Source organism: Vulpes lagopus, chromosome 11, assembly GCF_018345385.1.
Source record: "Vulpes lagopus strain Blue_001 chromosome 11, ASM1834538v1, whole genome shotgun sequence".
In the NCBI taxonomy this organism is placed as follows: domain Eukaryota; kingdom Metazoa; phylum Chordata; class Mammalia; order Carnivora; family Canidae; genus Vulpes; species Vulpes lagopus.
The window spans coordinates 36402863-36428990 of NC_054834.1; the positions used below are offsets into that span (position 1 = coordinate 36402863).

Genomic DNA, 26128 nt, shown 5'->3' on the forward strand with positions numbered 1-26128 from the left:
AAAATAAATAAAAATAAATATAGAATTGGGACTAGTGAAATGACACCTTCAATGAACGAACATTTCTGTTCAAAGAGCCTACTTTTTTTTTAGAATGGGGTGGAGTATGGGAGGAAGGCCTCAGAGAACAAACCTAAGTGAGCTACTTCTGCTTTATTATGCTCTAGTAATCATGAGAATCAATCTCTTTGTGTTTTATCTTTGTTAATATAATCTCTATTAGAAAAACTCAAAACAAAAACAAAATAATGCCTAGATCTTATTTTTGTGGAAAACAAAAAAACCACAACTTCTTTAAAGGAGTAGAGGAGAAGAAACAAAATGGGAAAATATTAACTGTACATAAAGACTTAGCTTCAATCTCTAGAATTTATGGCAGTTTATATTATTTTTGAATTATTCACATATTATGATTGATTCTCTTTATGGATATGAAGTCCCTCCAGTGTTTTGCACAGTTAGCTAAGCTAGGAACACACACATACTCTAAACTTTCTTTTTTTCAGTAGGAAAGGGTGATTAATATAGACATTCTATGCTTGTCTATTGAGTTTTATCCCAAAACCCTATGCTTTTTAAACTAAATATGTTGAGCCTAAAATTTTTTATAACTTGAATGATTGATCTATAAGAATAAACAGGAAAAATGTTTTAATTGTATTGTGTATTTTTCTGTTTCAAAATATGACCATTTAAAAGGTATTTTACAATCCGAGATACAGAATGTGAAAATCCTGAAGAACTGCTCTGGTCAACCTCCTAGTATAAGAATGACTAAAATAATTGAAGATATGCAAAATAGCTTGTAAGAACAATTGAATCAGAGAGAATAAGTCTAAAAAGTAACACCAAGTAGAAAAGCAAGCTAGTGTAACAATGTTATAAAATGTCTTTCCAAATATTTTTCACATGATCTTAGAAATTCATTAAATAAGAAAAGTTAATTTTTCTAAAGTTATATACTCATTTTAGAAACTATTTCCCTCCAATCTGGCCAAAATTGTATTACAGCTGACAAAGAAAGATGAGGAATTGATACAAATCACTTTCCTAATGAAAAATAATAATCAGTTGGAATATGTATATGTATATAAATCATACATGCAAATAAATGAATATTTTCCTGGCTCATGGAATTTAATCATTACAGTATCATTTTGAGGTAGAGATTATTATTAGCCTCATTTGATAGAAGAGCACATTGATACTTAGAGAGGTTAAATAATTTGCCTTCAGTCATAGAGCTGGTGGGATGACTTCAAATATTACACCATACTTTCACTGCATGTGACGGTCAAACAATAAAAGAAAAGAACACTTTCAGACAAAAGTACTGACAGAAAAATCCATCATCAGCAATAAAAGTGACTCAGGAAGAATGGAAAAATGTTAGGATATCAAATAGTGTTAAAGTAGGAACTACTTATAACATGAAAATATCATTAAATTTTAAATAAAATAAAATTAAATGTTCCAGAGAACATAAAAGATCCATGCTGGAGTACTAGAAGGTAAAAGGAAAGATGTTGATTTACATTAGGTCACACTAGGGTGGTTGGTATGCCCATTCTGAGAAAAGAAGACTGAAAGGACAAAAGTAAAACTGAATCCATGCCAAGAGGAAGGATACCTTAAAAAGCCAGTGGCATGGGTCTCCTCTCACTTCAAACCAGGCAAATACTAAAAACAGCACTAACCTTTTCCAGAGAGTCTAAAATTGGTCTATTCTCAGGGGATCTTCTAATATCCAAACTCCCTAGACATCTACCCAAACACAGGCTGAAATGCCCTTCCAAGACAAATCCTTTTATTCAGAATTGAGAATTAAAGCATATATACTAAGCAAGTGACAGTTAAAGTAATAAGTTAAAGTTTATCCACATTAATAATACTGATTGATAATCAAGCAATCTTTATTTGTTTTTATTTATTGAGAGAGAGAGAGAGAGAGAGAGAGAGAGAGAGAGAAAAGGAAGAGACACAGGCAGAGGGAGAAGCAGGCTCCATGCAGGGAGCCTGATGTGGGACTTGATCCCGGGTCTCCAGGATCGCACCCTGGGCTGCACGCAGCACTAAACCACTGCACCACCGGGGCTGCCCTCAATCAATCTTTAAATGGCTTTCATAGAGGTGGGTGGTAAAAGTAGAAGGAAACTGATTGCTTGACCAGGTAAAGATGCTGTCATCCAGTTGAAGTAAAGGATCTAAGATTTACTGAGTTCATGAATGCGCCAGGTATTATGTTAACTGCTTTAATTCTCAGGATAACCTTGTACATGAGGCATGATCTCCATGTTAAAAATGAAGAAACTGAGATAAGTAATTTGATCAAGTTCACATAACCGGTAAAAGAATAAATGGCAAAGTTAGGATACAAACTCATCTCTGTCTTATTCAAAAGCCCAGACTCTTTCCACTAAAACATCTTATGAACATAACACATAAAAACAAAAAGTATGTGTATCTGTTCTTTCATTTAAAAGATATCATTTTCTTATATTATAAGATCAGCTTAACCAATCCCTAATTAAGATAGAGTACAGTGGACAGTCTACTATACTTTCCCTTACAAGAACAAATGACATCTTCAATTTTGCCTAAATTTCCTGTTGGCATCCCAGTACTACTAGATCAACTTTTAATTATTTAAAAAAAAAAGTTCTTTCAAGAGGCAAGATGACTTTTCATAACATTTCTTCTTAATTTCAAGGTGAATGGGTTATGACTTCAAAAAAAAAAAAAAAAAAACAACTAGCATTCATGTCCTTCAAAGTAATTAGCAACTTTCAGAAGTGATTGGTATAAAACAATTATTGTCATTGATCAGCTCTGAATAGATAATTTCAAACAAAGTCATTGTGTGCTCAGCAGATTACAGCTTGTTAACGGGCAAGTTCTAAATGACCTCTTAAGCTAGTCAAATCAATGATGCATATTCCTCATTAAGTAACATCAAAATGTAAGTGGTCTTATAAATAATGTTTATTTTAAGCACTAAAACAAATGGCAAAACCTTGATATATACCAAAAGCCATCTGCTCATAGAAAAGATTTTCCCTCCATTATTTACTTTTATTCCTCAAAATTCATAGTAACATTAATGTTATCAAAAGAGAAAAAAATTGTCTTCTCACCTAAAATTTAAATGAAGACACGGAAAACAAAATTTCTATTACTGACGATAATCTACATAGTATCAATTCTCTGCATGTATTTGAGAGCATACTAGTAGAATTCTTACTCATTACTATACTCTTAATCATTAGAAAGCTCAACATTCTAAATTATACAGTAAGCACAGAAAAGTAAGTTTACTAAATTTTCAAAGGTGTTTAAAAAACGGTAGTATTCAAATTTCATACTAGATGTCACTGCATTATCATGTCAAAAACATACATTTATGAATGGAAATCTTAGCTAGATATTTTTAACTAATAGAAGAAGATTCTGGATAATCATTCCAAAGGCAGTTTCTTCTCTTCAATATTGTTTCCCCACTCAGTACCTGACTTGACACTCCCTTTCACTACATATTTACTTAATCATTTCACAATGTTATTGGTACTAGAAGTGGTAGGAGGGGAGAAGAGATATTCTTTGCATGGTAATAGAACATTTAAATATCCATCCATCATTAGGCAAAAGCTTGGGGTGGTCTATACAGTCCTTTTCCTCTTATTCCTTGGGCTGACACTTTGGGATAGCTTTCTCTGAGTGAATAGGACTGTGTCTTAATTTGTATTTCTAGAGCCTAGCATCATATCTAGTATATAAGAGACTTTCAATATTATTTCCTCAATTATTTCTTTAACTATTTCTTGAATTATTCCTGATAAATTCCTATTTAAGTCTATTCATCTAATCATGGAGTCATTATTCTAAGTGTACCTACTTCATAGTATTACAAATATGAAAACCAGATTATAAATAGAAGACTGAAATGGACCTTTATATATCTGACACATATTCAACTATTTTTTAATTAAAGCCACCATATAATAATTTCTTATATTTTTAAATTTTAGACAAAAGTGGGAAACAAAAGAAAATGGTTATTTGATGTTTCAAGGTACATTAGTGTTTATAAATTAAAATTTGTATTCATAGATCCAGACCTCTAAGAAGAGTCAATAAAGTTATGGTTATTTGCAAATTGATTGTTTCTAAGTGATCTTTAATCTAGTGATCCTCTTGTTATTATAGTCTTTATTTTTCTTAGAGTGAAGATTTCTATCTGAACTAAAATGTTTTGCGACACTAATTTCAAGACAAATCAGTTAAAATAACTGAAACAATAGGGGATCACCCAAAATGCTCTAGGTTCCAGAAGAATATCATTACACAAGTATATATGACTGATCAGTAATATGTACAAGGTTTCCAAGGTAAAAAAAAAATTATCTTGAAATAATCAATTATATCTATAGCTTTTTAAAAACTCTGTAAGCTTTAAATTATTTCCAGTTTTCATTTCTTAGAGGTTTTGAAATAAGAAAAAGTCTAATGAAACATACGTTTTAAGAGATCTCTCAGACACTACACATTAGCACTTCCTTAAATTTGCATTAACATGATATTGTGCCAGTTGTCCTAGGACAGACAAGCAAAGGAGGCCTCATGATGTAGAAGATAATCCAATGGAGGCTTTTCAAAGACTATAAGGAGCATATAATTTGCAGAGAGTTTACTTTTGTTAACTTCCAAACTCTGTAACAGATTATATATCCTCATTATGTTTAGTTTACTGAAGACCAGTATACTATAAGTGTTAATGTATAGAGAGATTAGTAGTTGAAAATCAGTCCTCAGGTGATGATGGAGGTCAAATCTTGATGCTAGCAAAAGCAACATGTAAAGGCCACAGCCTTCTTTTACAAGGATAGTTTGTCATCTTAGCTATCCAATTCTGCCTGCAAAGGGAAGTATGTGACACTCAACTTGGTTTCCTACTGTCACTAAGTTTGGAATTCCCTAGTAAAATGTACTAGCAGCAAGATGCTCTGAATTTTGAGGACCAAGAATTCAGTGTACCAAGAAAACCACAGCATAATAAAATTTCCACTGAAAATTTACCCTCAGTCCAGGGTTTACATATTTGTTTTCATCTAGATCCTGAGAGAAGGAGAAGACTGGCAGTCAAAGCAAGAGTACAAGTGGTCAGAAGTAACAGAACGGTGGGTTCCAACCCACAAGGATTCAATTTCTAACACTATCACTTACTAGCTGTGTGACCTTGGGCAAGATACCTTTCTGTGATTCTATTTCCTCATCTTTCTATTTGGAATCATAATGATACCTATCTCTGAGAGTTAGTTGTGAGGATTACAGAGAGGAGTTAAAATATTTAAAATACTTAGACTGGTGCCTGAAGGGTAGTAGCTGCTGTGCAATTGTTAACTCTTACTATTATTTACTAATGGTTCTGACTTACCAAGATTTGGGAATATGTGGTATTGCAATCTTTTTCCTCCCTGGCCTCAGAAACATATAGCTCCCATTGGCCATCAGTTTGACCAAGGTGTGCTCAGATATCTGTCAGCAATATATATATATTGCTATATATATATACACACTAGTATAATAAGTATGAAAATCTGGAAACATTCTATTGGGGACATAGGAGCTTCCAAGACAAAGGTGAGGCTGGATATACATTCAGTCTCTTGGGGGGGGGGGATCTTCCCCCCTACAAACGGAAGAAGTATATGATATATACTATTCCACAGAAGAGGCTTCATCTTGGATGGGGTCAGCCAGTAACCAAAAGTCATAAGCTAGAGAAAATACTAAATGTTGAGTATCATGGATCAAGGTACTGGGGAAAAGGAACAAGTAATAGACCCTCGAATAGATGAAACAATACCACTAAACTATACTCTTTCTTTGCCACCTGGGGATGTTTTTTTAGTGGGTTTTCTATACATACAGTAATTTTGCCTTGATCTTTATAGTACTGTTATTAGGAAGCTGAGTTGCTAAGCCCAGTGTTTGATGGACCTGAGGTGACACCCAAGTGCTTAATTAGATGCTCACTGGCATCAGAAATGGAGGGTCAGTTCTATGCCAGGCTGTAAAAGGATAGACAATTGTATAAGTGGAATGTGGAGAGAAATGAGTTTAGCAACTGAATCAGTGCATGACATTTGTATAAGATACTAACAGCTGTTCAAAAAGAAAGAACTAAAAAAAAAAAAAAGTTGGGGTCCAAATTTAGACAAGATCCACAATGGAACAGTTAAAATGCTGGAGGAAAAGCAGAATCCTAATCTGGAGTAAAGTTGAATTAAAGACCAAAAAGGCAATAAAGTGTCACACACAGAAACAGGAGGAATAGGGCCCCAGGAGCTAAGATAAAAATTTATTGAGCAATTTATTGCTGTATTAATTGACTGTCACTGGCCTAGCAGCATTATCAGTAACGGGAATTTTGAAAAGGCATACTGTGGTTTCTGACAGCAGCTTATATCATAGCAAACCTCCTTCAAACCTTTCCATGTTATGATATTTTAGCGAGGTCCCAAAGTTCATGAGATCTTCCATTCACATGAGAATTGCACTAACCAAATAGTACCTTACCACGTCCAGTTTATCTATACGACATTAACCTCATCAGATTCTCAAAAAAGTCTGAAAGGTGCCCCAGCAAAGGCTTAAATCATTTCTAACAAAGACACTGAGAGACTTAAAAAGCATTTAAAACAAATGACTTTTTTTTTTTTTTTATTCCTTGTTTAGAAAAGAATGGCCCAACGTTCACTGATTTATTCAGGGAAATTTATTTAACTACATAGTATAAGCCAAGAACTGTAGATACAAAGATTAAGAGGATAGGATCTGGGCCCCAAGGGACTTACAGTGTGTGTGTGGGGGGGTAGATACAGGCATGTAAATTAGTAAGGATAATAAAATGTTACAGGTTCTATAACAGAAGTATGTCGATGGTAAAATAGGACATAAAAAGAGAGAGTGATCAATTCTACATAGGTAGAGGGATCGTAAAGTCTTTAGAGAGAAGGTGACCCTTTAAAAAATAAACGCAGCAAATCAGGATATGAATACCTATTACATTAAAAAATCATATATGTATAATTTATTCTTTATTATAAAAAAGTGACATCTATATAGGAATGGATAGGCTAAAAATATATTTTTTAAATCCCTCTCTTCAGGAATGCTCCACTACCCTCCTTAACAATTGATGAGAATTTGTTGTGCTACGAGTCAATAGTAAAACATAATCTGTAATCAGCTCAGTATATAAGGCAAATTAAGACAAAAGTTTTTATTTTCTATTGTATGTGAAAATCTTATTCAAGATTTGAGTGCAGATATATGTTTGAATATTATTGGCCATATTAATTTCTGGTAGTTACCTATCACTCTTAGAAATTCTTCCTCCTGGACACGCACAGCCACCCATATTTAAAGTATTTAAGGGATAATTATTTTGAACAAGGTTACTCGGTAACTGATGGAACTAAAAAGACAGAGGTGTAGACATTAGAGGTAAAACTTCAGCTAGTGGTATCTCGCCAGGATTGTAATCTTCAAATGTGCACAACATGAAGGTAAATGGACCACACACTGGTCTCTTCAGCCACTCACTACTGCAGAAAGCAAAATCTTCAGAGTACCATCTTGCAAAAATGCACTCCTCACAAACAAATTCAGTTCTGGTCACTGTGATCAACCAATGCTAAAATTTAATCTTTGTTAGGTAATCATTTTGGCCTCCATGCAAGTAAGCCTCATTCCTAATGTTAGGAACATGAATTAAGTACCTAGTCTATTACCAAGTCAACTCATCCAAGCCTCTCAAGGCAGACTCTGAGCATCTTCATTAGAGAAGTGTTTTTATTACAAATTTCTCATGGTAGTGTTCACATCCTCCACATAGCCTCACAGAAAGTCCTGTGCAGCTTCATGGATCAGTTCAAGACTTCTGCCTCACTTTAATGGTCACTGCATCCCCACCTCTACTCTTCTCTCCTGGAATGTATCAAATAAAAATCCAGATATAGCAAGAGAGACTTTACTTGAAAGAACTATTGTAAGGGAGAGGGAGTGAGTGACCATCACAATAGATGAAGTGGACTATGGCAGCAGGAAGAGCACTTTGACCATAAGATCTATTTTATTAGGAAGATGTAAACAAGGCTAGAAAGAATCTGATATGGGGAAGTGGGATGAAAGGATAGCGTAATTGTATAGTAGATCAAACAATGTTTTAACAGGAAGCCAGCCTATTCTTAGGGGATGGCAGGATTATATGCTGGCTAAAGTTCAAAGACCCAGGGGAAGGAGAGAACTTTAACCAGTTTGGTTAATAAACATGTTTTTCCAATTGATTGATGGGGACAAGCAGCTGAGCTAATCATTTGTGAGGTAAAGAACAGAAATTTGCGAAGGGGGGTGCTGTCCCTGGTCTGACATAGGTAAAGAAGGGACATATCTGTGCCTTTAATCCAAGTCCTATGTTGAAGGACAATTTTTTTTTTTTTCAGTAGGCCCTTTCAGAACCCAAAAGGTAGGGAGATATTTTTTTTTTGGGGGGGGCGGGATTTTTTTAATTTGTTGTTTTCCACGGTCACAGGACTCAGGTAAAGCTTAACATTGTTCACTAACATTAATCAAAGACAAGTTGATGGTCAGTGATGTTAGTAGGAAATGCAGCTGTTAGTATGATGTTGGTGTAAGTCAAAAACTCTGCCCTACAAGTAGCTTATATTGATGTGGGTTTCTTAGATATGCCTCATCGAGGTAAACAGAATCATGATTCAAGCCAGGTCAGAACTCAAGACGAAGATTGGGGGCTAACTAGCAAACAATAGAATGCATTTTTTTCTAAACCAGTCTTCTGTGTCTCTATCTCCCCTGGTGATCTATGCAGACATCTAAGTCTTAGGACATCAAGTGCTTCACATTCAGTCATCTACTGCTTTTTACTTTGCAGACATACCTGACACAAAGTAAGCAGAAAAGAAAAAATCTAACAGTGATGAAGGCTCAGAAGTTAAGCCTTTGTAAGAACTATACAGAGAATCAAAATCTCCTAAATTCCCAGATTTAAGCATTCCCATTGAAAAAAGAAAACCAAATTGTTTTCCTATACTACAATATTTTTTAACAAGAATAAAGAGCCCATTGCAACTATAGTATCTGCTTCTGGCTGAGGAAAAGAAGTAAGGAGATCTATTTCTCCCTCTTGCTTTTTTCCCTAAACCACAGAAGAGTAGAAAGGTGGGCAGAATGGCACCTGGGTGGCTCAGTCAGGGAAGCATATGCCCTTGGCTCAGGTCATGCTCTCCAGGGTCTGGGATGGAGCCCCAGTAGAGCTCCCTGTTCACTGGGGAGTCTGCTTCTCAGTCCCTCTGCCCCTCTCATGCTCTATCTTCCTCTCTCTCAAATAAATAAATAAAATCTGAAAGAAAAAAGAAAAGAGAAAGAAAGAAAGAAAGAAAGAAAGAAAGAAAGAAAGAAAGAGAAAGAAAGAAGAAAGAAAGAAAGAAAGAAAGAAAGAAAGAAAAAAGAAAGAAAGAAAGAAAAAAAGAAAGAAAGAAAGAAAGAAAGAAAGAAAGAAAGAAAGAAAGACCGACCATCCCTTGGGATAGGGACTCCGTACACACCCATAACTGTGAAAAGCACCCTTCCCAAAGCAATATAAATAATCAAAATAATGTGATTTACCTGCCATAGTTCAGTACAGGACTTTCAGAAGGTATTTTACTACCTTGCTTCACCCAAAATAAAATCTATTATTAGTGGAAGTAAGAACTAATAGATGAATGAAAGAGAATAGAAGGCAACATAAGTTTTAAGAGCATTAATGAAATTTGCCAAAGTAATTTCTCCATTTATGATAGCTCTACAATTAAGCTATTATCATACTGTCTGAGACAAGATAAATAATACTCTTATTGTGCCCATTCCCAAAATCAGTGCAGAAACCAACCAGCCCCATAATCACTAGACTCAGCTTTCCATTAGGAAAATAACACATAAAAATGAATATAGAGATGATAGAAATTAAACTTCTAAGGTGGAAACTGCCTTTATTACTGCTAAATCATATGAATAATTTCTAATTGATTTGTATTGGGCTGGCATCTTATATTCCAGAACCATGTTCATCTATTTATCACAATATTCTATATGACATATGGAAACTAATACATTGCTTCATTAATATTTACAGTCTTTGTCTAGTTATGGCTCAGAGATATTTAACATTCTAAAACATAAGCACTGATAATTACATGTTTTACATTTTACTCTAATTTTTAATACTGCCAAGATTATTTAGTATAACTAACTTTTTAAGTATGTACTCTTTTCTCTCTAACCATTAGCATATCAATCAAATTTGCATTATTCTGGCTTGCTCATTTTATTAAAAGCGAATTCAGGGCACAATTGACTTTTCATTTGTTTAACAAGTGAAGAAATATTTACCCTGACAGCCATTGCGTTGTAGAGATTCATCTTCATAGCACAAGATGCTAACTGTGAATCAGAAAAAAAAAAAAGATGGCATATAGTTCAGTTACACAAAGACAGTGCAGCCTATTTTTACATATAAAAGATAAGAATCTTTATACATAATACATAATAAGAGTTCTAGGCTTAGAAAAATGAAATCAAACTTTGTATTGAAGAGATAGGCTTCCTAATACATAATGCAGGCTTAACCAGAAAAATCTATGGTAGTCAAACTAGGAGCTAATGGAGATATATGATCATAAAATGCTCTCCGCTGAGTTTGATAATCAATGGTGCTCTACTGAGAATAGAATAACAAAGCAGAAATATTCACAAGTGCTGGTGACACGTAGTATTGTATGATTTATTCACTGGGGTTCTTTTAGCCAAAACTCACAGAAACATAAAAGGAATTCATATTTCAAGACGTCTGGTTTAATGAAAAATTCAAAGAAATGCTGTCTTCAGTCGAAATCGTTCAAGGATATGGATGCAGTGATGGAGCAAAATTGTGCCTTCCAACCATCTGTACAAAATGTTATGTACTTAGCTGCCTCCTGAGTAATCCTTGGGAATTTTGTTTCATTTAATATTCATTTTAACACCATAAAATCATAAATACAATGATATCATGTTACAGCAAATCCCCTGATATAGTGAAGACTTCCTAGGGTCTTAGTTTCTTTCTAGTATAGACACATTTGTCTATTAACATACAAATCTCTGTTACACTACATAATCACTTAGCAACATAGCTTATTTCAAGGAAAATATTGCTTTAAATGAAGTTTCTACATCTGTTATATCTTTTAATTAAAAACATAAAATTAACATAATCCACGACAGTACAATAAAGAGTAAATGCAATGAAATATACATTTTAATACAAAATATGACTTTATCCATTTTTACTCAATTGAAATTTGCTCTACTAATATAACTTGAGTTTAGGTAATAGGTGCTATGTTTCAGGCAAAAATCAGAAGTAAGTGCCTTAACCTTTTACATAGGGGTTTTCTTCCCTGCAACAAGCAGAAATTCATATAAAAGGGCTTCACTGTAATTAGGATTGTTTGAATTGCCTGGTCTGATCCAAAGCAAATTGTCTGTAGAGAGCAGCAGGGCTGGATTATTTATCAACAGTCTGAGCAATTAAGAAACAGTTGGCTGCAATATGTTATTTACAAATGAACACAATGATGTTACTTCATTCTAAATTCTTTCTTCGTCATAGCAAGCAAGGCATAATTCTTGGCATTTGAGGTGAATTTAAAAGATTTACTTTAATACCGTACTTCTTCAAGTCATATTGACACAGATACAACAATTAAATGGCTTTATACAGGAGAAACATATTAAAAATTACCTATCTAAAAAGTTTGGGATCTGAAAGAGGCAGTGTTTCTTATCTTTATTATGTTGCTATTCAGTAAGCAGCACCAAGTGTGAGCTTTCAAGCCACAGATCTGAGTACAGGTCCTGATGTTGCTTTTACCAGCTGTGTGGCTTGGAACAAATTACTTAACACCTGCCAGTCTTGACTTCCATGCTCACAAAATGGAACAGTACATACTTCATGGAGTTTAGGTGAAGATTAAAATGAGATAAAATATTTAAGATGCTTGGGACACAGTTGATGATGATTATAAAAGGACTGTTATACATTTTGTAGCTAAAAGTATGTAATTTAATAGTAAAATTCCAAAATGTAAGAGGTTAAAATTCATTCTGAAGATGGAGAAGAGAGAGATCTAGCTTTTAAGTGAACGGATTCTGAGTTTTACAGCTAAAAGGTAGAATAGCACTTTGATTCCAGTGTATCATTCTCAAGTGAACCACTATTTGATATTGAATTTGTTTTGGAAAGAAACAAAAATATACTTATGTGAAAAATATTGCATGATCCCACTTACACGAGGTATCTTAAATAGTCCAATTCACAGTGATAGAAAGCATAGCAGTTACCAGGGACTAGAGGAAAGAGGGAACTTTTGTTAAATGGGTAGAGTTTCCATTTGAGATGGAGGAGAAATTTTGGAGATAGGTAGTGTTGATAGTTGCATAAAAATGTAAATGTACCTAGCACCACTGAATAATCCTACAATTAAAAATTGTTAATATGGTATATTTTATGCTATGTGCATTTTATGATTTTAAAAACACTAAAAAAATCATTTGTGAATATGAATTGTTCATTTCCATAAGCTATTTTTGAGACACATCTAGACACTTTAAAATCTTACAAAATTTCTTCAGCTAAGTCTTTTTATTCCCATTCTAAGTAATGATGCTTTATTAATGTGTCTTTTTGCTTACATGAAGAGTTAATATAAATCATATAAAAGCTCTTGTTCTTAAAATTATTGGCTAGAATTCTGTCCCCAAAATGTGTTTTTTTTTCTATTCCATGGAGTTGGATAAACAAAGCATATCCTAGCTACTAAATATTAATAGTATATCCAACAATGACAAGCTATTGTAATTTCTCAACAGACAAAATTCTTTTTTTTTTTAATTTTTTTTTTAACAGACAAAATTCTTAAAATTTTTCTATTTATTCATTTCCCATTTTATCATAAAATACTAAGTTTACTAAGACTAAAAATCTGGACTGAAATTCAAGCATAAATGATGAGTTTCACTGTAATGAAAATATGATTGTCAATTATAGATGTTTCCCCAAATGTTTGTTGAATAAATAAAGAAAGGGAAAGAGAGAGGGAGGGGAGAAGAAAGAGAGAAAGAAGAATAAACAGAATTGATATGTCACACTTACAATAGATAGGGCAGGAAGAAATTCTGGCGTGAAAAACAGCGTTTGAACACTAAATCAACCGTTTGTTAGCTGTATAGCTTTTGCCACAGCAACTGCCTGTATTTTTACAAGGCTTCTGAAATGTTTCTTGGAGGATGTATTTCTTTTAAAAACATAATTTTTTGGGTGGTTTGTATACATGTGAATCTTTTAGGCAGGGCTGCTATTCAGTGGGATTGACCATGATTACTGATAGAGGCATGTTTCATATTTTGAGTTTATTTGTTTCTTTCTTTTTTTCTTCCTATCAGGTGAGTTATAATGGGATGGTAGTTGGGGATAAATGAGAACCACTCTCTTAGAGGTCAAGTGATATTCAAAGCTTACCACAATCAGATCCCAATTTTCCTCCCAATTATCTCTCACCGCTCCATTCCTTTAAAGCTCAATCTGATCAAATTACTATTTTTATTCTTCACCTCCATGTCCATATTACTCCCCTTACTGGAAATGTTTTACCATTCTTTTCCATCTCTCCAAACCTTATCTTTCCTGTTTTTCTTGCAAGCACTTATAGGAGAAACTATCTTTTCTCTCCTACTCCAAGTACCATCAACCAGAAGAAACTGGCATTCTTCTAGTTCCAAAGCATACTTTCAAACCATTTCAAACCAGTAAGAAGTATTCCTTTGGAAAGGGCAACAACAACAACAAACCATAAGAAGAAACCTTACTCTTGAACCTCCAGCTTTCCACATTTAAGACTCTCTATCTCTTTTGGTTTGTCATACTTCAGGTGTTCGATCCCTGACTTGCTCCAATCATATGCTATAAAGATTTTGACATCAAGCTAATGGTCTTCATCACAACTCCTGCCATTATCTTGCAACCTTTCAAATTCATGTAGACGATATATTTAATCACTAAATCCCACAGCTGCTGCTTTTCTCAGTCCCAAAGACCTATATATAGCCTTCCATTACCATAGCCATGTTCTAGACCTTATGAACTAGAAATATTTCTCCTCTTAAGTCTAAACTTGTAATGCAAATTCCTCTCCTAAACCCTGATGGTTTAACTTCTCTTGAAAGTTGTTCTATCTGATTGAGACAGATTTAATACAGATATTTCTTATTCCCCATTTTTAAGTTCCCTCTTCACATATTTTTATATACAATGGCTACATGGTATTTTGCTACATGAATGCACCATAAATGATTTAATATTTCCTTTATTATTGATTGTTTAGGTTGAAAACAAAAAAAGATGAGTTTCAAGGAGGAAATTGCCAATTATTTTCAAAAGCACACTTTAAAAAAACTTTTCATTAAATGCTTTATTTTAAATTTGGCATAGTTAACATACAGTGTTCTATCAATTTCAAGGTACAATATAGTGATTTAACAATTCTACACCACACTAAGGGTACTCTTGAATCCCCATCACCTATTTCCCCCTACCCACCTCCTCTCTGGTAACCATCAGTTTGTTCTCTATAGTTAAGTCTGCTGTTTGGTTTTTCTCTATCTCTTTCTCTTTCTTCCTTTGCTCCTCAAAAAGCAGAACACTTAAAGCAACATATATTCATAATAATTTTGAGTAACACATCTATCTATATAAACTCGACCAAATCAGCTGGCTTTATTTGTTAGATTGGGCAGTACAAAGAAAATATTTGCATTAAAGTGATGACAGTGGAACCTTCAGAAGCCATGCACATATGGATAACAGATCTGATGAGCATGAGCCTTTGTTATTTTCCACATCAGTGCTATCCTCATTTCATAATTTTGAGTATAATCATTAAAATGATTTATTATCAAATAATTGTGAGTATTTTGTGCATATGCTTTGCCTTGTTTGTTGGCAACTGATACGAATCTGTTCATTATCAACAGCTGATTTTTAAAAGACCCTTTTTTTCCCACACACACAAAATTAAAAGCCAATTTTATTATTTCTTACAGTTATTAATAATGTAATCTTTAAAAGCAGGAGAATCAAATCTAAATTCATTTCATAAGTATTATGAACATATATTAATAATTTTAAATTAATACTAGCATGTCAGAATCTTTAGTATCTAGCCTTTAGTATTTAACTAAACTGTAAGACTCTAAAGGGAAAAAATACATTTCAATTTTCTGCTCTGATGCTAAAGGGTGATAAATGTTGCCTTATTAACTTATAACTGATTTAGAAGTCCTGTAAAGAAATTTATAAGAAGACTTGGGCATTTTCTCAACTACTGAAGAGATAATTTTATTTACCTAATTTAGAGTAATAAAAATGTCTATAGAAGTAACCATATCAATCTTATTGGTTTTAAAGTTAGTAACCAATATTTTATATATTTTTACTGTACATTAAAAAACCCTGCTGGTATTTATCATAACAAGATATAATGAAATTTTATAGACGGCATCCTTTGTTCTACTTAAAGTGAATAAAATTTCTATTGTTACTCTTTCAAATATTAATCTAATACAAAAACTTCTTAAGAAGTAATAAAATGATAAGCATTATATAAATATTGTGAGCTTTGATTTTCAGCAATATAGACTATTCAGAATCTGAAGAATAATCATTTTTTTTTAAATAAGTGTCTTAGTAAATGAAATAGTTCTACCATAGACTATTCACATTCAAGGAAAAAGCTTTAATTAAATTCTGTTAATGTGGTTGCCATACAAATGTTATTCACTGAATGATCTCCATTTGAAAACAAGACATTGAGCTGTTTAGGAGTATAATTATATAATAATACATATGTACACATATATGTTTTAATAATAATACATATAGAATGAATCATGTATATTAGGGTAGTGTTTATACTTTACTGCTCTCAGAGTCTTGTGATTAAAAAAGCAGTGTATTTGATATTAAACAGAAAGTAAATTACATAATGATAAAATATAAGAAAAGAAAAGGAAATTTAAAAGGATAACAAGATGCATACAGCTATCCTGTTATAGGTTATAGTGATGAATTCACTTAGATAACACTCAAAATGCTAGTGCTCAAAATGACATGAGTAAAAAAATATTTCAGTATTTTTCAGGTACTGTCACCTAGGAATGACTATTTTCACCTCACCATTTATAAAATAAAGCAGAGAGCAGTACAGACAAGCCACATAAAACACAATACAGTTGAAAACAAAAAGGTCCAGGGCTGTCTGGGTGGCGTAGTTGGTGTCTGACTCTTGGTTTTGCCTTTTTTTTTTTTGACTCTTGGTTTTGGCTCAGGCTGTTATCTCAGGGTCCTAGAATCAAATCGAGCCCTACTTTGGGCTCCACACTGAGTGTGGAATCTGCTGAAATTTGTCTCTCCCTCACCTTCTGCCCCTCCCCACGTCTCACTCTCCTCTCCCAGCCCCCCTGCCTCTCTAAAATAAATGAATAAATGTTAAAATAACAACAAGAAATCTCCCAAAACAGTAGGCCCATTTGAGTATACAGTAGGAAGAGCAAGTTGTGGTAAAGTTAGAGCAAAGAGCTTGGCAGGTATGAAACGCATGTGCACTAAGCACACATATCAGATAACCAACAATTTTCACTAACAGGAAAAAAGTTTCAAGGTTGTGAATCAACAACCCTAAATTAATTAATTAATTAATTATTCGTAAGATGGACAAATTTGGGTTATGTTGCCAGATACAGCAGCCTAGAAGTCAGCAGAAAGGCCAGAAATGGAGGTTGAGAATAAAAAGAAGCAAAAACAATAGTCATCAAGGAAGCAAGAGTCAATTCACAAAAGAAAACTGGAAATGATTGATTATTGTGAGTTAATGAAGGCACTGTAGTGGAGAACCCATGATCCTTTAGGACTGGATAATCCAGTTGGTGTCACTATTAAAATATTTAAAACCTGGATAGAAATAATTTAGTTAATAGAATTTTGTGAGGCTATCTAAAACTACTGAACCTATCTAAGGAGATCCTAGGATCTGTCTTTTCACAGTTCACTTTCTGTGTGACCTTTGCCACATCTGAGACTGTTGAAGATGCAAATTTGGTAGCAGTTCTTTCCTTTAGTTACTGTGATATTGTATATCTGCTTTTCTAGCTATCATCTGCCTAAAATTCCCTTTCCTCTGCCTAAATTCTACCTATTGTGTTCCACAAGCTTCAATTCTTGGACCTCTGCTCTACTCTTGAGATAGATATATATTATATATATATATATTTTTCCATCAGGTAGGAAATCCTGTCATCTTGCAATGATGTTTCTGAAATCTTTGTCTCCAGCTGACTCTCAATCTAAACTTCCATTCAATAGTTCACTTTAATAAGCATTTGTGGAGTGTTAATTATTATATGCCAGACACTCTGAAGAGACTCTGCAAAATCGCCTTACAAGATGTCACCACATGGAGGTGTCCTAACATCATCACAAACTCAAAAAGCTCAAAACATCTTCTTTTTGTAAGCTTCACTGAATGCCCCATTCGGAACGTTTCTCATAAACATGCATGCTTTTGTTATTATTATAACCATTAATCAGGTTTGCTGAGCTAAAAATGCAGTTATCTTAGTAGCTTACAAAATAAAAAGTTTCTCACTCACATGTGTAAGCTAGGGTTCCCTGTAGCTATCTATGCTCTCCATCTCTTCATCTTAACCCCAAGGATGAAGGAACAACAGCCCAAGACTAAGGTGTGCCATTCTTATGCCAGGAGGAAAGAGAAAGAAACTTCTAAACCTTCATCTTGAGTGTCACATATGTCCCATCTGTTCACAACACATGGCTTAGCCCAAATCAATAAGATGAGAAAAAATCATTTTTTTATGAAGAAGGGCATAGTGAATATTTTTGGCACATATTGATACAATCACCAGCTATGTTGACCATAGCAAAAGTCTTCCAACATATATCCCTGTGAATCATGTAATTTATTAGCAAAAATTTCTGCAGGCTATCTATGTGACATTTAATATGATATATTTGAGATATAGTAAATTGAACAGTCACTGCCATTCAGGAGCTCCCAGTCAAATAAGAAATGTAGATAAACAAATGTATCACAGTGGTACAAAGGCCTACATGAACAAAGCTAGTGAAGCATACCTGACATCTGCAGTCTCCCCCCATTCTACACTCAGCTTCAGATCAGGTAAGGTTGATGTTTAAGTCTAGGATAACAAGTAGGATTTGGACCAATGGGAGTCAGGTCACAGTGAAGGAGGAAGGGCATTCCAGGTAAGGTAAAGGGCATTTGCAAAAATCCTGTAGGACACTGCATATTTTGGCAATGGCAAATGATTTCACGTGTCCAAAGTATATTTTATACAGGTGTAGCAAGAAGTCAGGTTAGATAAGAAGCAATCAAGAGACTATGAAAAATCCTGACATGTCATGTAAAAGTGTATGTTTTATATTGCACACTATGGCAAGTACCATAGGCATAGGAGTAAAATGATGATGTTTAGACTGAAGTCAAGAGACTTTCATGAGGGGAAATGGAAAGTGTTTGATGGCTGATAGCAGATAAAGAGTAGGGAGAAGGAGATAGTAGAGAGTCTAGGATGACTGGATTCCTGGTTGAATGGTTGTACCATTTATATGAATAAAGGAATATATAAGAAGGAACAGGTTTGGGGTACCTAAAAGACACGCAGGGAAGATTTTTAATAAATAGTTAGCATGTTGTTCTATATGGATTAGGAGCTAAGAACTTAAGGCGAATCACTGAATCTTCCTGAGACCTCATTTCTCTCTCTACAAAATTAAAATAATATGTACACTTTCTACTTGACAGATTATTGCTAGAAAATATGAAATAATGGATATAAAAAGTTTTTAAACAAGAAATTCCTTTTAAAATGTAGGAAACTATAAAGATCACATTCAACTCCTGACCATCTGCTACTCCTCAAATTCTCTGTGCCATCCAGATCAACATTTGTCCTGTCTCCCATCACACTATGCTCATTCCCAATTTCAAAACCTCATTCATGCTGCTCCTAATTGTAATGTCCTTCCCTCTCCCCAGTCTTTCACCTACTGATCCTCTGAGTGTCAGTTCTTCTCTCTCTCTCTTTTTTTTTTTTTTTTTTGATCTTTGGAGATAACACTAACTCCCCATCTAAGCACTTATTATCTGTCCATGTGTTTGGTGGGAGAGTCCCTTCTAATTTGACTTTCCTTTTTTAATTAATTTATTTAACAGATAATACATTTATACTGTTTAAAATTCAAAAGCTATAAAAGAGTTTATAATTAAAAAGTCTCTTTTTATTTTTTAATTTTTAAAAGATTTTATTTATTCATGAGAGAGAGAGAGAGAGAGGTAAAGACAGAAGCAGGTTCTCTGAGGGGAGCCTGATGCAGGACTGGATCCCCAGGACCCCGGGATCATGACCTGAGCCAAAGGCAGACGCTCAACCACTGAGCCATCCAGGTGACCCAAAAAAGTCTCTTTTTTAAAAAAGATTTTACTTATTTATTTGAGAGGAGTGCCTAATGGGGGGTGGAGGGGTGCAGATGGAAAAGGAGAAACAGACTTTGCTGCGCAGGGAGCCTGATGTGGAGTTCCATCCAGGACCCTGTGATCATGACTTGAGCTGAAGGCAGACAACCAACTGACTGAGCCACCAAGGAACTAAAAAAGTCTCTTATGCTTATTCCTCAAGTACCTAGTTTTCTTCTCCTATAGGCAATTAATATCATCAGTTTTCTGTGATCCTTTCCCAGATGAGCAAATTAAATCACTGGCTTTCAAATTATGCTGTGTCAGCTCAAGTGACAATAGAGGCCGCAGAGAAAGTCCAAGTAGTTGAGTTTCTTCAACTTACAAAACAGCTGCAATGCTTACACCTATTTCATACATAGGGCTAAAAACTTTGCTAAAATTTTAGTGAAGGAAGAGTTCTGCTACTGAACTTTTAAAATTGCTAACTTGTATCACTCATTTTATAACTTAATCATGTACTATATGGCATTATTATTATTCTACAGAGCTGTCAGGCCAAAAAATTATGCAGAATAAATTTGGGAAATGATGATTTAAACATAGTTACTACAGACTATGTGTGGGACAGTGTGTACTACTGTGTGTGACAGGATAATTAATGTAGACTTAAAAATATCTTTAACTCATGTCCCACCCTTCAATCCAAGAAAGTAGTAGGTCCTTTCATGTGTTCTTGCTTCAAATGGCTTACATGTGACTGTTCACCCATACTACGCTTTGTTTTTCTAAAACCTGAGCTTGAAGAAATTATCTTGAAATGGAAGAAGGAAAGTTAAGAGGGGAGCTGTGGGCAGAGAAAGAGAAATAAAGTAGCAAAGATTCCACATGTTTGGGGAAGAGCTGGGCATTAGCATTTTAAAATAAGGAAATACCACATTTGGCTTCTATTGCTTCTAAGAGGTGGCTAAACTCTAGGAATAAACTTGGTGGCAGCTGTGGAGGAAACAGGACTCAAAGCATTAGGGATATCGGGATATTGACTCTAACAAAAAATTCCCTTTACGTGGCCCACTAGCCACAGAGTTCTCAAAGTATGGACCTTGAGAGATCAAATACATGGGCTAGGACAGTGGACCTTCTCTGAATTAAGGCTCCACAAAGATGGGGATCTCTGGTATGTCAGCACTACTTAAGCTGAATTCATAGACCTCTGTATAACCCAAAGGAGGGAAATCTTCTGAACTGAACTTCAACTGCCTACCAGCTCAGGAAATAAGGGTTTTGGAACCATATCAAACTGAGTTTGAACTTTTCTTCACATATCACTAACAGTATATCCTTGGGGAAGTAACCACAGCTGACACTAAAATTCTTCATCTATAAAATGATGAAAATATTCAAGGACTGGTTTGATACTTCAGTTGGTATATACATTAAATATGTAAAATGTTGGGACGACTGGTGGCTCAGTGGTTGAGCCTTTGACTGAGGGCGTGATCCTGGGTCCTGGGATTGAGCCTCCCATCAGGCTCCCCCCAGGTAGCCTGCTTCTCCCTCTGCCTATGTCTCTGTCTCTCTCTTTCTGTGTCTCTCATGAATAAATAAAACCTTTCAAAAAATATGTAAAATGTTTACTACAACATTTTAATCATAATAGTCAATCAGTAACAGCTATTTTAATTTCATTCAATAATTACTTATTAAGGTCCAATTATGTTATTTGAGATCCTTATGTGAGATCCTGTGTACATAATAGCAAAAACTTAAAAACTGTCAAGAACCTATCTAAATAAGGAAAATCTCCATCTTTTTTCCCGCATGATTCCAAAAATAATCAGACCCAAAATTGGAGAATAACTTAGTGATTATGATGAGTGATATTCTTTTTGATCAAATTTAGTTAGAACACCAAAGTAACAAATTTCCTAGAATGGATCATTATATAATTTTTTTTAAAATTTTTTATTTATTTATGATAGTCAGAGAGAGAGAGAGAGAGGGAGAGACACAGGCGGAGGGAGAAGCAGGCTCCATGCACCGGGAGCCTGATGTGGGACTCGATCCCGGGTCTCCAGGATCGCGCCCTGGGCCAAAGGCAGGCGCCAAACCGCTGCGCCACCCAGGGATCCCCATTTTATAAATTTTTAAGAACATTTTTTCCAGTAACTTCAGCATCATTAGAGTAAATATAGATTCCCAACTTGAATACTTTGACAATAATCACTGAAATGTTTATACTCTCTCATATTTGATCAAAAAGAAGTCTCAATCATTCATAACCTTTTGACTAGTGGCTTGTGAGTAGAAACTACAGCAATGGAGGTTAAGTCAGTAATACTCATGAAATGTCACTTGCATACACACACTTTATTATCTTGTCTATACAGTGATATAGATCCCCAACCACGAATGGATAATGGGGCCAAAGATAACTCGGTACTCCATAAAACAAAACAAAACAAAACAAAACAAAACAAAACAAAACAAAAAAACTTAAATTTTTGATCATTCCATTTTAAGTAATTTGATTATATTGAAAGTTGGTTTGAAGGAGCTTCTGCTGGCCGAGTTAATTTGAACACCAAACCAATTAGTGATACTAGTTTATTATTGAATAAAACAGGAATCCATGAGTTCATACTGATGTAAATAATTTTTAAAAATAGGACAAAAAAAGCTTTTTATTATACTAATATGCTAACAAGTAAATGTAGAAGAAATGACAGAGTTAGAAAATTGCTATTTGACAAATACAATAGATTCTGGCCAAAGCCATCATTGAATGCTAAACCTACTATAACAAAACTTGATGAGAAAGATTTATCTTCTTGTATATACATATATATACATATATTCATATATACATACATATATACAGTCTTGAAATAATCCCCTCATGGGGTTCAGTTGGCTAGGCATCTGACTCTTGGTTTTGGATCAGGTCATGATCTCAGGGTCATGAAACTGAGCCCCGTGTCAGGCTTCGGGCTCAATGCAGAGTCTATTAGAGATTCTCTCCCTCTTCTTCCCCCCACTCATGTTCTCTCTCTAATGAGTAAATAAATAAAATCTTGAAAAAAAGTATCTCCTCATAAGATAAAATAAATCTGCAGTGTGAGTGACACCATTTTAATTATCCAAGTTAACACCCGCTGTCATAGGACAAGCTGACATCATGTTCCTAAGTGATGTATCAAGATGTATTTCTGAAAAAAATGCATAACCTCAATCTAACAACAAAGAAACATAATTAAACCAAAATTAAGAAATAATTCAAAAAATAGTTTACACTGTTCAAAAATATCAAGGTCATAAAAAGTAAACACAGACTAAGCATATTCAAGGTGACTAAAGAAACATAACAATTAAGTACAATGTAAAATCAGGGTGTGTACCTTGGAAAAGATGTTTTTATAATAAATGACAGTATTGGGACAATGTGAATAGAAATGTGAATAGAGTCTACAGATTATAGTATTAAACAGAAACTATTTAACTGATACTGATCATTTTAATATGGTTATGGTAGAAACCACCCACTGAAAACTTAGAGGTAAAGAACATCACTTCTGCAACCTTATCTTAAATGATTGTAAATAACGATATATGAGGAAGAACAAAAACAAAATATACCAAGAAAGAAAGAGAGAAAATGATGAAGCAAATTTCTTCACTCAAGTGAAAAATATATGGGATTTCTTTGTACAATATTTTACCACTTTTCTGTGCATCTGAAATTATTTCAAAATTTAAATATTACTTTTTAAGTAGCCTGAAATGTCAATGATGTAAGAGATTAGTGTTCTAGACAGGAAATCGATGCTAACAACTAATGAGATTAATGAGAAGCACTTTAAAGTTATTGCAGACATGACAGTGGGCTTACTTAGCTACTTGAAATAAAAGAATAAACTTGCCTTTTGGTGGATTTTAAAAACATATATGTCAAGTGACATATATTAATTAGGAACATATAGTATTAGTATAAGAAAGTACATGAACTTGAGAGAATCATGTTATGCAGAGACATGTAAATACAACTTTAGGAAGTTATAGCATATTGTATAATTCAAATGCTAGCATACATAAGTTTTATATTTACCTTCACAACTACTTGATACTGTTGTCTGCCTAAGTAACTTCTCCACCATTTTTGAATAGTAGTTGCTACTCTGTGTAAATGCCTAGGTGAAAAAAAAAATGTATTAGTATGCTTTCTTTGAACCAGATTATTGCTTAAGTTTCTTCTTAGACTGTATCTTTCTACAATACAAAAACTCAAAATCAAATCCAAATTTTTGTATACTTTTAAAGGGCAGAGCTATCATTCTACAATAGAAATAATCATTTCTAGAAGTAGCAAAAGGGGCAGAGATACTCAGTGTTCATTTGGGGCTTATGACTAAACATCTTTACATTTCAAATACTCTTCAATACTAATTCTTGGAAATAGCTCTGAATGTTAAGATTATAAAACAAGTCAAAGGAACACACTGAGAAATAAGCCAGGCACTACTGATGTGAGTCACTGTAAGTACTTAGAAATACTTATTGAGGTCAAGAAACACCACCTTTTCCACTTATATTTCCCAGTCTATCCAAGCTAATGACATGTTAATCAGCTAAATTTAAAAAAAAAAAAAATATATATATATATATATATGCTCTCTTTGCCACCATGTTCCTCATTTGTATAGGGGCCAATAGAGAAACTGCATCTTCGCACTTGAATCTGGAAGTCCTACGACCTAACAAAAGGAACTATAGAGTATAATCCCCAGTTCACCATCTGAATGATTATGTACTAGGCATTTTCTTCCTCTACCTTATCCAGCACAATGCTCAGAATTGTGAGAGACTGAAGGAAAATTTAAGCACTGAAGAAAAAGCAAGAACAATTAAGATAAAGAGATCAGTTTTAGTCCCTTGGTAACCAAGATGGCAGCATCCTGGTATCACCTGCTCTATCAACATGTTGTAGAAGATTGCAATAACTTCCTTTTTGGTTTGTTTTGTTTTTTCCTTTCTTATCAGTGATTTCACCACTAAACATAAAGTCTAGTCATTTGTCACAACCTATGGAATTTGAAAAAAAGAATCTCATCAAGTGTATTTATGATATTGAGTATTTTTTTAAACTTGGAGATATGGTTGATATAATTTAGTTTTTTGATATGTAAGAAAAGACCAAAAGAGTTATTTCTTTAAAAAGGACATCATATAATTTATCAACTTCATTATAAGTAAAATAAAAGATTATTTGCAATGAGCACCTACATAAATAAATTACATTTTCTAAAGAGTATATTTTTATGATATATCTGACGTTTCCATGACAAAATCATATACCTGATATATGCCCGAACTTGACATCCTCGAAACCAGCTCTGGATCTTAACTGCTGCATCATACTCCTTTTTCCTAAATAAATCTACAACACTAAAAAGAAATTTTTTAAAGCATTTCATTAGTTGACTAATGTAATTCTAAAGCAAATCAACCTGTTAAACTTAACCTTTAATTTCTTCCAAAACGATAATATATTTCAAATGCCATTTTAAATAAAATTAAAATAGTAAATAAAGTATTTCAGAAATCATAAGGTATATTCTTAAAATTAACCTTTCTCTGAGAGGTCATGTGCTTTCAACAGCTTTTTTTTTTTTTTTTTTTTTTTTTTTTTTTTTTTAATTTTTAGAATCACCTAATTTGAAACTAATTAATTTACCAGTGATTTTTGTAAGAAAATAATGTGTATTTTTTCATTACTTTAAAAATGTGATTACTTGAATTTCCTATTTGAATGACACTACACATATCATGCAAGATTAAAATGCTTGCATATTTCCCTCAATGCATCAGTTAAATGAACTGCCTCTAAGTAAAATGAATCCATCACAGAATGCCTATTCTAGATAGAATTCTCAGAATTTAAGTTAAAACAGGGGCAAGGCCAAAGGGCTTATAAAAAAAGACAAGAAGTTCAGTTGTTAGATTTTACTGACAGCAAAAAAAAAAAAAAAAAAAGGTTTAGTCAAGACAGATTTCTATCTTAATTTTACCAGTCATTACAACTCTCCCTCTCCATCCCTAGTAGATACAGTGATACTGTTTAAGGCATACTGTGCACCACAAAGTAATTTCTTTCCTAGAATGCTGGTTGGCACCTAATTAGCATTTTATGGTTGCTGAATGAATAAAGAGTGGCTAGTCATTTATTTCTTCATTTTTTTTTTAATTCCTCAAAATAGGGATCCCTGGGTGGCGCAGCGGTTTAGCGCCTGCCTTTGGCCCAGGGCATGATCCTGGAGACCCAGGATCGAATCCCATGTCGGGCTCCGGGTGCATGGAGCCTGCTTCTCCCTCTGCCTGTGTCTCTGCCTCTCTCTCTCTCTCTCTCTCTCTCTCTCTCTCTCTGTGGCTATCATAAATAAATAAAAAATTTAAAAAAAAGAGTAAAAAAAAATTCCTCAAAA

General features: G+C 33.9%; 1 protein-coding gene across 3 annotated transcripts in view; it reads right to left on the reverse strand.

Moving 5' to 3' along the window:
- Nucleotides 1-26128, reverse strand: part of SPATA17 (spermatogenesis associated 17) — a 206349-nt gene that overhangs the window by 168436 nt on the left and 11785 nt on the right. For all 3 annotated transcript variants that reach the window (XM_041773453.1, XM_041773451.1, XM_041773452.1), the window contains exons 2-4: nt 25002-25091; nt 23755-23836; nt 10453-10503 (exon numbers count right to left, since the gene is read on the reverse strand). In XM_041773453.1, the coding sequence (XP_041629387.1) occupies nt 10453-10503; nt 23755-23836; nt 25002-25091 (223 nt within the window). The remainder of the gene's footprint in view (nt 1-10452; nt 10504-23754; nt 23837-25001; nt 25092-26128) is intronic.